The following is a 12,541-nucleotide window of genomic DNA, read 5'->3' on the forward strand; positions in this document are numbered from 1 at the left end:
CAACATAAAGGTTAAGGGTGCTGACTTCCCCTTAGAGCTGAAAATTCAAGTAATGCTATGTCTGCCTCAAAAACAAAGGAAATGATCCATAAAATGAAAATACAGGTAACTATATTGAAAAATATCCAAGTTTAAGCAGACCTGACCAGTTCAAACAAACGTTCATGAGTCAAAATGTATAATCATACAATGGGATATTATTCAGCAATAAAATGGAATCAAATACTGGTATGTGCTACACCATAAATGAACCTTGAAAACATGCTAAATAAATGAAGCTAGTCATAAAAGGTCCTATACTGTATAATTCTGTTTACATGAAATGTCCAGAATAGGCAAATCCATAGTATGAAACATACATTTGTGGTTGCCAGGGGAATAAGAGGAAAGGGAGACGTAGAGTGACTGCTGATTGGTACAGTGTTACTTGTGGGGTAACTGAAATGCTCTAAAATTTGATTGTACAGATGGTTGCACAATTCTGTGAATAAACTAAAAAGCACTGAATTGTGCTATACTATTTTGAAGGGTGAATGTTATGGTGTGTGAATTACCTCAATAAGCAATTTAAAAACACAATAAACAACAAAGCTCTCCTTTGGGAAAAGACCAATGTTCCAACAACAAGGTTTTCCAAACTATTTACTTATCTGGAGGAACAACAATTTCTTGGATACACTTCCTAACTTCTATTAAACACACTGCCATTTTAAATTAAAAATACTTTTTAAAGGACAGTTACATTGAGTTATAGCAGGGTTTCTAATCCTCACTGAGGGTCAGGATCACCTTATGGAACTTTAGAATTAACATTGACCAAGACTCTATTCCTTAGAGATTTGGATTCAAGTGGTCTAGGGAAAGACTCAAGCGGTGTTACATTTTTAAAAGCTCCCTCCCATGGATTTAAACAAGCAGCCAGGATTGGAAATCATATTGCAATTCAACAGAATATTAAACCATATTTTAAAAATCTTTTAGGTGAAGGCAGACCTTTTCTTAAGCAAAACAAAAAGCAAATATTTAAGAAAAATTTGTTTCCAATCATACAACTATAAATAAAAAGCCACATAAAACAGTCATAAAACCAATTATTTAATTGAAGCTATAAAAAGAGGCAATACACTTGATAAAATAATTAGGAAACAATATTTAGCAAATTTTAAAAGATTTAAAACAGGAGAACACTTTACAAAAAGTTGTGTGGGAAATAAAATCCTTAAACTATGAATAGAAATGTAACATTACAGAGTACGTTATAAAATACAATGACAGAAATATAAAAGGACTATGTATACTCTAAGCTGAAAACTATTAATAATGACCAGATATTTAAGTTTAAATTTACAGTTCCTGGGTAAAAGGATCATATTACTTTACACATCTTCCAGACCAATGGGTAGTATTTTCCAATTAACCATGAGTGGTATCATCTTCTACAAAGTCTTTGGCCATCTCTGCTGTGATCACATCAATATGACTAACCTGAAGAATAAACATTAAAAACAGAATCTGTTAAATTGTAAAGAAACTTACCAGTGTTCCCACTGGATACGGTAATATTTTAAAAATACAGCCAATTACCTATAAATTTCATATTTCAAGTCAACTGACTCTAAAACACTGACTGATAAAACCCTTATTTTAATGCTGTTTGTTCAACTGCTAAGTTGCTTCAGTCGTGTCCGACTCTGTGCGACCCCATAGACGGCAGCCCACCAGGCTCCCCCATCCCTGGGATTCTCCAGGCAAGAACACTGGAGTGGGTTGCCATTTCCTTCTCCAGTTTGTTCAACACATGAGTTTAAAAAATATTTTGCATTTTAATGCTCTGAAGATACAGATAAGTACTAATGTCTAAATATCTGAACCACATTTTTGTTCAGTTTTTTATTACTTTGCTATTTCAAAGAATTTTAAGGCTGAAAACACCTGGAAGAGCCATGTGGTCTAACCAAATATAAATCAATGTATGTAAATGTTAAAGACTGCATTAAATAAGCACTAAATAGACTAGGGAGGAGGATAATGTCTCTTAATGCCAATGAAAATAAAACTATGCAATGAATGCCAAAAAAAACCCCCTGATAAGCTTCATAAACATTTTAAGGTTTTTTTCACAAAGACTTCATCCAATAAGCAACAAGTTTCTGAATTTTTTCTCATGACTTAAGTAACAACAAAAAAAAGAACTGAATGGATACAATGGATTAAATACTATATGAACTTAAACTTCATGTAAAAAAATTTTACCTTATTTCTGAACTTCACACCATAGAATTTGTCAGCTGACTCAAGCAGTTCAGGCCTAAAAGTAGTTGTAATGAATTGAGCATGTACAGCAAGCTCCATAATCATATCTGTAAAAAGAAAGAGTAATTTAATAAAACCGTTTTCTCAGTAGAACTAAAAATTTAAAAAGCAATGATCTTTAATCTTACCTAAAATTTAAAACTGCCTGTTTGCATACATCTATAGAAAGCATCAATTTATTTCTTAAGCTAGGGATAAACCTTTAACACCGATATCTTAGTTACAGAATATAAAAGCAGCATTTTCTAACTGGATTAGAAAATGTAGGATTAGAAATAATATCAAAGTAAATTTTTCTCATCCAGAAAAACCAAAAACAACCTTTTTCTGCTACCCACTCCCCCAAGATCTTTTGAACTTACTAAAGATCAGGTATAGATTATTTAAACACTGAATAAAATCTGTTCATGAAAAACAAGTTTTAAAAGGAGAGACATTTGTATAAAAAGCTGAACTGGGGTTGGATTTCCAATTGTTTCATGTTTCTCATAGAACTAAACTTTGTAGTCTAATAAAGAGAAATTATTTTGTTTATTGAATAATACCCTGTCTAGTCTCCCCAGATACCTCAGGCAGCAAGAAATATATGATAGAAGAGGCAAGCTATCATTTCTAGTAAGTTACTATGAAACTATGAAACCAAAACTGTACCCGACACAGCCTTTCTGTGCTGAGCATCCAGAGCCTGGTCAATCTCATCAAACAAGTAAAAAGGAGCTGGGTCACATTTCTGAATGGCAAAAATCAGAGCAAGAGCTACCAAGGATTTCTGTCCACCCGAAAGCTGTTGCATTTCTCTCATTTCACCTTGTTTTCCTGTAAATGACACCTAAGAAAATATTTAATTAGAGTCACTATTTCAAAGGGGGTAAAATTACCATCATCACTTAAAATTAAATTGCATACAGTGTACCAATTTAAGACTTGCAAAATATCCACTATGATAATGCTCTCAGGAAAACTGAATATAAAGTTATTTTACCCTAATTCCAACTCCAGTGAACTGGTCAACTGATGGAACACTGCTTTGTGATCCAGAGCCCCTCTCACTTTCACCACTCCCTTCTCCTTCATCCTGAGACTGACTGCCTTCCACATCTCCTTTCTTCATCACCAAAGTAGCTTTGCCACCAGGGACCAACTTCTGGAATACTTCACTAAAGTTTTTGGATACCTTAAAATGAATAATATATAAATAGGTGTCAAATGGAATATGTACTTTTTAAAACAAAGACAAAAATTATTTAAAAGGAATAAAAAATATTTTCATTTTTTAATCTTAAGAACAAGAATAACTTGAAGATAGAACAAGAATAACAAGAAGAACAAGAATAGCTATATATATACTGGATGTCTGTAAATATTAGAACAATTATCAGTGGAAAAAAAGCTTTTAAATCTTTACAAATTGAATGATAAACTTTTAGCTTGTGTATTAACTACAAACAGAAACATACCTGTTTGAAAGTTAACTGAATAGCTTCATATTTTCGAAGTTCAAGTACATTCATCAGTTCCATGATTGATTTGTACCCCCTGTCCAACTCTTCTTGTCGCTTTATTAACTTTTCTTTCTGCTCCGAGAAATTTACAAACTGATCTAAAGCTTTTTTGTTAACATGGCTATACTTCTTCAATTCTGTGTTGCACTGTTCAAGTTTTCGAAACAACTATAAAGAGAAAAAAACATAAACAAACTCACATGTAGGAAAATTTGTAATGAGATTTCATATTTAAAACAAATTAGATTTACCTGTTTGAGGCTCAGTGTTTGGTATTTTTCAAATGCTTCCTGTGGAAGTGATCCAAGTTCTCGAATTTTCTTCATACACTCTTCTTTCTTCTTCAGCAGCATGCCTTGTCGATTTGTCATCTTTTCTAGTTCTTTAGTATCATGATTTATAGCATCCATGTGTTCTTTTTCCATATTTTTCCAGCGCTCCATACTCTTCTGCAGCTCCTTAATTCCAGCTTCTGTTTTATCGATGGAATTGTCCAAATCTAAAATGGGGGGAAAACCAAATTAGGCCATAACACTTTTGTATTTTGGCTGAGCCATGCGGCTTGCAGGATCTTAGTTCTCTGACCAGAGAGTGAACCTAGATCCCTGGCATGAAAGCAAGGAGTCCTAATCACTGGATCGCCAGGGAATTCCCCATAACACCTATTTTAAGGTGTTATCTGACCAAAGATTTTAATGGTCAAATCTATCAAAATAAATAGGTTTAAATTTTCCTGTGAAAATTTATGAAAGAATTCAGAATAAAATTGGGAGTATACATAAGCCATTCAGTTTATAAAAACCTAAAATAATTTTCTTCTCAGCAATTAAGTGTCAACAAACTTGATTCAGCTATTCCATGCTTTTGTCAATGAAACTAATAATGTATGGTCTCTTAAAAACTGCCACAAACATTTCAATAAAATGAAGGTGACTATAATCAACACCCTAATCTCTGTTCACTAGAAACGGTTTACGACAAAAACTTCTGGTACATGCTTTTGCCTATTTGGGTATTTCATTTTGTAATAGTCTTATAAAATGAATAAGCTAAATTTAACTAGATATCAAAAACATTTTTACAAAATAAACATTCACCTTCTGATCTTGCCATGGTATCTTTCACCCTTTTATTGATGGCTTCAAGTTCTGAGGTTGTAGCAGTGAGAACAGTACCCCCTTCTGTCTCTCTCAGTTCATTGAGTTCCTATAACACAAAAGGAACACAGGAGCATTAAGCCATAAAAATATAAACTTTGTTAGTTTCAAAATGCTATGACTGCCAATGTTTATATAGCTGTTGATATGTTTGAATAAACACAAAAAACATACTTTAAATAGTTGTAAATACTTAAGGTATCCATTAAGCAGGAAAAAAATGATTAATGACTAAAAAATTTCTTAGCATCTGACCACTACTGAGAAAATATTTGTAACTAATATTTACTGAGTACCTAGAATATGCCAGATAATCACACAAAACATACTGCTATGCTTATTTTACACAAGAGGAAACTGGAGCTTAGAAACATCAAATGACTTGACCAACACAGCACACTAGGTGGCAGTGTGAGATCTCCAAGCCAGGGCAGGTCGTCAGACTGCTAGTCTTTCTGTCCCCAGAGTCCATACTCTAAATCAGAGCCTCTCGCATAAGCATATTCAAAAGGTTATGCTCATCAAGAAACCATCAAAAGAGAACGTACCTGTTCTACTTGGTCCAAGCGTTTTCTCAAATTCTCATTGAGGTAAGTCTCTACTCGAGTAATAATACCTTCTAATTTAATTCTTTCATTCAGTAGTTGTCTGTTTTCCTAGAAGAAAAAAGAAAAACACAATTGTTTGTCTACATAGGCATGCACATTTCACATACAGGAATGCTGTTAATCTGTTGTTGTCTCCATTCAGATCAGATCAGTCGCTCAGTCGTGTCCAACTCTTTGCGACCCCATGAATCGCAGCACCCCAGGCCTCCCTGTCCATCACCAACTCCTGGAGTTCACTCAGACTCACGTCCATCGAGTCAGTGATGCCATCCAGCCATCTCATCCTCTGTCGTCCCCTTCTCCTCTTGCCCCCAATCCCTCCCAACATCAGAGTCTTTTCCAATGAGTCAACTCTTCGCATGAGGTGGCCAAAGTACTGGAGTTAAAAGACCTTTATTTTCTTCATCTACTCTCTTATCTATCCAGAAAGGCTATTTTTGTGCCTGGTTCTTTTTATAAGGCATACTACCAAAAATATTTTTCTTTTCCTGCTTTTCACTTTTTGAATTTAGGGTTAATTATTTACATCTATATTTAAGAATCAAATGTTATTAAAATGTTTAATCAAAAGTATTTTTAAATATGTAAAAGTGGTCACATCAATAAATAGCAAAGCTAATAAGCTCAATTTTACTAATGACAAACAGGCATTAAATAAGATGAAAGAAAATAAAGATTTCTTATACAACCTTATCATAAGGTTTAGAAAATCTTACTAAAATCTCATTTACTTTAATGGATACTGGAAGTCTTAATCTTATATTTTCTCAGTATCTCTTTCACACTCTTTTACTAGCAAGAAAGACACTTTTCACAACAGTTGATTACCAACAAAATTTTTTTCTGTCAACTGTACTTGCCTGCTGAAGTTGACGAATTTCATCATTCAGTGCATCTACCCTCTTCTGATCTTCAAGACTAAGTTGAGAAAGCAAATCAGTTCCCAGTTCTGCTTTCAGTGATTCTCTGGTGGACTCCATAGCATGCAAACTTGCCTCCAAACTTTGTAAGCTACGTTGCTATATGACAGATTTTCCATTTATTAGTAACGGTATTAGTCAGTGTACACTTACAGTAGTGAAAAACTGGAGACCATCAATATTTGATATTAAAGTGAGCTTAAATAATATTATCTCAAATATTAGATGCCCATTACATTTGATAATTAGAACTATGCAACAACAAGAAAAATGTTTACGATGGAATGTTATGCAGGATGTGTGGAATAAATATATCATATTCCATGGTCAACCTATATAAAAATCATTATGCATATTCATAAGAACAGAAAGAAGTTGTTAGAATGTTAGGGTGGTCTAATTGTGGGTATATACACTACATTTTTAACTTTGTTGTTTTAGTGTAATTGATGTACAAAATTAGTAGTTTTTGTCAAAACTGCTCATGTTTATGAGACCAATGGATATTATCATTTGTAATAGCAATAACAATTCACTTTCTAACTCATTTTAATATAATTTGGGCAAAATGCAGTCAAATAAATCCATAAATAGCATTTACAGACACAAATGGTACCTGGCTGACTATCAAACAATACTTTTATGTCATGGCTCAAAATGCCTACCGGCTTAATGAAGTTGGAAAATATGAATTTGGCGTACAAAAGTAGACTCATGAGTACTCATGAGTAAAAGTGTGATAAAGATACATGCAGATACCCAAAGTATGGGCCTAAATGAAAATGGAACATAATGTATATGCTATATAACCTACACAATATATAGTCTACCCCAAATCTATATAATTAAATATATTTTTAAAAAGCATATTTACGAACCTTGGGCATAAAGGTTTTCTCTGACTGCTGCCTCTTCTCTTTTAACATCTTCATTTCTGATAATATGCTATCTCGAGATGCTTTAAATTTCCTTTGCTGAGTCTCTATTTGCTGCATTTGGTTCATAAGCTGATCAATTTCATTATTAATCCCTATACAAGGCTAAGGAAAATTCTCTTCAGTGTCTATTAACTTGTATCCCCTTCCTTTTCTTTATCCCTAGATTAAGCTATTTCCCCAAATTTAAGTACCATAACAACACAGAATTAAATCCTATGTCAAGTCTGTTCAGTCATAAAAGCAGCTTTAAACATTTTAACCCACTTCTCTCTCAAAATAACATACAATTTTACCAACTGCTATATAAAATAAATAAAACCATGGGAAAGTCCTAAAGGAAGCTAAATGATACACATTTTAAAATATATATCTTTTTCATTCAGCAAGTATTTACTATATAAACTTATGCTTAAAGCACTATATAAGACAGTCAGATGTAAAGAGGAGGATTCACGTATTTTCCCAGGCAAGATCTGTGCTCAAATCTTGCCAAATTTGGGCAGATTTCAAAGTATGCAAAGTCAAAGCTAAGACGTTTATTTACCTTCTTCTCTGTGCTCTTGCTTCCAACTGATGACAAAGAAGCTATACACTCACAATTTTTAAAATGCCAGTTTCAATAAAAATATTCTAATGAAGCAGTAAAAATAATTATTTTCACTGCTTGACTACCTGTATTTAATATTGTGTGACATAATGCAAGGTATAGACACAAAGCACTTTTGCCTTATACCATGGTTATTTTAAGAAAATGGACATGCACAACTGTTTTAGTTTTGAGCTGAACTAGTCACTTTTCACAGAAAACCATTTTTATCTGAAAAAATGGAAAGAACCATGGTTACTAAGACTTGCATTTTGATGGACATTTCCTCCACTAATACTAAATCTTAAACTCAAGATAATAACCCCTAATAGACATTTTTCAATCCTTATATATTTAACTTCTATGTAATATGTGGCATTCCTGATACTGCCCACTCTTCTTCCAGTGAAACCCTATCCTGGTTTTCTTCCTATAATTGTCTGACAAATCCTCCTCAGCTCCCTTTACAATCTTAAATTTCTGTGTTCCTCAGGTTCTTTTCTCTCAGAAATACACTCATTGCCATTAACTATGTAACAGTTAAGCAAAGGATATTACAATGGTTTTTAGTTTTCTCCCTGTTTTCGGAAGTTAAACGGACATACTACACAAGCCTTAAGTAAAAGTCAAAATAAAACACATGGGATACTTCCCCCCACTGTGTATGTGAAAATACATCTAACACTCAAAAGATTGTATATTCCAACCAAAACACAGGTCTTTCTCTATAGCAACACAAGACAAAAAGATATTTTCAATATTTCTGCGCAGATTTTCATTGAGCTTTGCTTCAAGCTCACCAAGTTCTTCTTCCGCTTTTCTAACATCTTTTTGTAATTCAAGTCTAGATTTCCTTGTATCATAATAGCCTCCAGTCAAAGCACCTCGATGACTAACTTGGTCACCTATTAATAAAACACAATAAAATTAGTAATTCTGTATAACAACATCTTTATTCAACAATAAATTGATTCATAATCAAACGCCTAGATTAATCTAAAGGTTTTACCTATTTAATAAGAACTTAAAAGTTAACAGTTTCAGCCACCCCAGAAAAAATGTTGTTTTACAATATGAACACTTGCACTTAAAAAATATACCTTCCAGGTAAACCTGAACATTTGCCAGAAAGGAAAGAAGTGTTAAAGACTAACAGGAACATGTCAACAAGACACAGAACCTAGCTTGAAATTCCCAATGGCCATAACTGGAAATATGAAAATCAAAAATAATAATGGCAATTTGGAACACATTGAATAATAAAAAAAAAAATCCATGAATCACAGCAATACATAAAAAGGAAAAAAGGAGGGGGCTTTTCTTTACAGAAAAGTGACAGCTAATAAATATAGAAGCAATCACGGAATTTTAGAATGATCATTTTGAAATCCTCAATGTATTAATCAAGTCAGGCAAGGGTCACCAAAGGATGCTCAGCCCTTGGCAAAAAACTTTTGGGGGAACCTGATATTCATGTGTCCATATCATTTATTACCTACAAAGGGGAAAAGGTACCTTTACAACCAAGATCTGCTAGAGGTCAAAGCTGACCACTAACAGTGGGACACGCAGTAAGAAGTACACATTACCCATGCCAAGAATGCTTAACCTAACCTAATAAAGAGGAAGCAGTAAGACAAATCCACAACACAAAAGATTTTTGAGAGGGCAGACAGAAGAAGCAAGAACCACAGTCCCACAGTGGCTAAAACGAAAACTACATCACAGAAAGTTAACCAGGATGAAAAAAGCAGAGGGTTTTGTCCCAGATGAAGGGGCAAGACAAATCCCAGAAAAACAACCAAATGAAGTGGAGAGAGGCAATCTTCCAGAAGAACTCAGAATGATAGTCAAGATGATCCAGAATCTCAGAAACAGAACAAAGATTGAAAAGATGCAGACATGTTTATCAGAGACCTAGAAGAACTAAAGAACAAACGAGATGAACAATACACTAGAAGGAATCAATAGCAGAACAACTGATGCAGAAGAATGGATAAGTGACCTGGAGGACAGGATGCTGGAAATCACTGCTGCAAACAGAATAGAAAAAAGAATGAAAAAAAAATGAAGACAGAACACAAGAATTTCTTTGAAAAAGTAAATTTCTGGGGGTGGGAGGAAAACTGGAGAACTGTGCTATACTGAAACTGTTTATGCTCCCCTGTAAACATATAGGGGAAAAAAAAAAAAGAAAATGAGGACAAGTGAACCTATATACCAGAGGTTCTTAACCTTCACTCAAAATAAAATTCAGGAGGTCCACTGCTAAATCTCATTTTTAATATCTTAAAGAATAAATTACTATGTCATATTTCTAGAAATACTGTGATAACCATGCCAACTGGTTTCTTTGGTGATCCAAAGTATTTTGTTTAATACATTTAAAAAATTTTTGAGAAAGGTGCCAGAGGCTTCACCAAACCAAGTCCATGGTGCCAAAAGGTTAAGTAAGAAATTAATTCTACTATGCATTAAATGATTATACTTATGAGACATCAATTAAACATAAAGTGTTGACCTTGTTTAAATTCTGACTTGAATAAACCAACAGGATTTAAAAATGACAAGTAACTGGACATGAATTTTCAAATACTTTTAAAGAAATTTATTTGTTCAAAGCTAATAATTACTATTACGAACCTTCCAAGGTTATGCAGTCCATAGTGAAAGCACGGGCCAACTGGGTTGAAACTTCCATACTACGACAAATAAGTGTTTTTCCAAATACATGTTTGAAAGCTTTGTCAAATCTGGGATTGTACCTCAATTTACTTATCATAGGAATAGCATCCTAAAAATGAGTATGTTGTTAGCAAGCAAAGAAATCACAACACAATTAAAATGTTAGCAGAATTGTAAATTACATTTTTCTGAAATACAAATAAAATGCCTTTACATTTCAAAACTGTTGATTTTTATACTGAACAAGTGAGAAAAATCATTCTACTGAAATATCCTGGGAATTGTACTCATGTAAGTCATCCAGGTTTTCAATAGTATAGAGGTTTTCAGGGTACGGTGATAAAGAGCTCAGTGGCTTTGGAGCCAGACTGATCAAGTTCAAATCTCAGTTCTGCTTCTCAGATGTGTGCTCTGGACAAGCTGCTTAACTTCTATACTCATCTACAGAACTACAGTAACAACAGTACCTTCCTCACAAAGTTGTTAAGATTAGGCGAGTTATAAATGTGAAACATTTAGGGTAGCATCTGTCACACAGAAGGGACAAATATAAACTAGTAGTATATTCTCAAAATATTTTCATTTTATTTTCATCTAATAATACACATATAACCTTAGTTAGATACTCAGAAAAATATTTTTTCAGATAAAATTTATTTTCCCTTTTTTCTCTCTCAACTGGCAGAATCAAATTTTTACATTAGGAAATACATCCTACATACAGAAAAAAGCAATAAATACGTTGTTGCTGCTGCTAAGTTGCTTCAGTCGTGTCCAACTTTCTGTGACCCCAGAGACGGCAGCCCACCAGCCCCCTTCCCTGGGATTCTCCAGGCAAGAACACTGGAGTGGGTTGCCATTTCCTTCTCCAATGTGTGAAAGTGAAAAGTGAAAGTGAAGTTGCTCAGTCGTGTCCAACTCTTAGCGACCCCATGGACTGCAGCCTATCAGGCTCCTCCGTCCATGGGATTTTCCAGGCAAGAGTACTGGAGTGGAGTGCCATTGCTTTCTCTGAATAAATATGTTAAGCTTAAATTAATAATTACAAAGCAAACACCAATATAACCACCATGTAGGACAAGAAACAAAACACTGCTATAAAACCCAGAAGTCACAAGTGTAGCCCTCTTCTAATCATAGCGGTTATCTCCAATGGTTACCTGCTGGTGATGACCACTCTTATAATTTTGTGGCAATCACTTCCTTGCACTTATAGTTCTGTCATCTAAGATTACTTTTGTTCAGGTATTGTAAAGGGAACAACACTATATGCATTCTCTCGTGACTTGCTTCACTCACGTATCACATTTAGTATTCAATTTCTCCTCCTCAAACTTCAGAGATAGTTTGTAGATTTAAAAGAAAAGGCTAGACTACTTAAATAGCTCATAAGATTCTCACTGTTCCTCTTCAACTGTAGCTCATTCTCCCGGGTTTTAGCTTTAACCTTAAAAAACAGTGAAATAACTGCTACTACCATCAACATTCTGAAGCCAAATGCCTCAAAGCAATTACATTTTTATCAAGGATGATGTCTAGGTAATATTTTTAATCTGCTAAAAAGCATACCAGCTAATAACAAGAGCAACATTATGCTTTCAGAGCCTATCATCTTGCTAGATATTTTTAATCTAATTTATAAGCTGTTTTAAAAAAAGAATATTCAGAAATCTTATTTACTTTAAATGATACTTCCACAGGGAATTCTTCTCCAATTATTAAATCTTAATTTTGTCTCCTTGAGTTACACTCTCAGAATACCCTGTACTGATGTATTTTAACACTTTGCACATTTTGCAATGGTTTATGTCATGGCTATGACCTCTGTCTTC

The 12,541-nt window shown here is 33.9% G+C and overlaps 1 protein-coding gene across 1 annotated transcript in view; it reads right to left on the reverse strand.

Annotated features, from left to right (window-relative positions):
* Nucleotides 1-1,082: 1,082 nt before the first annotated feature.
* The window catches only part of SMC3 (structural maintenance of chromosomes 3), a 37,817-nt gene continuing 26,358 nt past the window's right edge, over nt 1,083-12,541 (reverse strand). The window contains exons 18-29 of the mRNA XM_005894761.3: nt 10,668-10,818; nt 8,777-8,929; nt 7,379-7,530; nt 6,441-6,599; nt 5,521-5,628; nt 4,913-5,021; nt 4,067-4,314; nt 3,771-3,983; nt 3,296-3,487; nt 2,965-3,142; nt 2,254-2,360; nt 1,083-1,485 (exon numbers count right to left, since the gene is read on the reverse strand). Coding sequence (XP_005894823.1) covers nt 1,414-1,485; nt 2,254-2,360; nt 2,965-3,142; nt 3,296-3,487; nt 3,771-3,983; nt 4,067-4,314; nt 4,913-5,021; nt 5,521-5,628; nt 6,441-6,599; nt 7,379-7,530; nt 8,777-8,929; nt 10,668-10,818 — 1,842 coding nt within the window. The 3' untranslated portion in view covers nt 1,083-1,413. The remainder of the gene's footprint in view (nt 1,486-2,253; nt 2,361-2,964; nt 3,143-3,295; nt 3,488-3,770; nt 3,984-4,066; nt 4,315-4,912; nt 5,022-5,520; nt 5,629-6,440; nt 6,600-7,378; nt 7,531-8,776; nt 8,930-10,667; nt 10,819-12,541) is intronic.

This window comes from Bos mutus, chromosome 26 (genome assembly GCF_027580195.1).
Source record: "Bos mutus isolate GX-2022 chromosome 26, NWIPB_WYAK_1.1, whole genome shotgun sequence".
NCBI lineage: Eukaryota > Metazoa > Chordata > Mammalia > Artiodactyla > Bovidae > Bos > Bos mutus.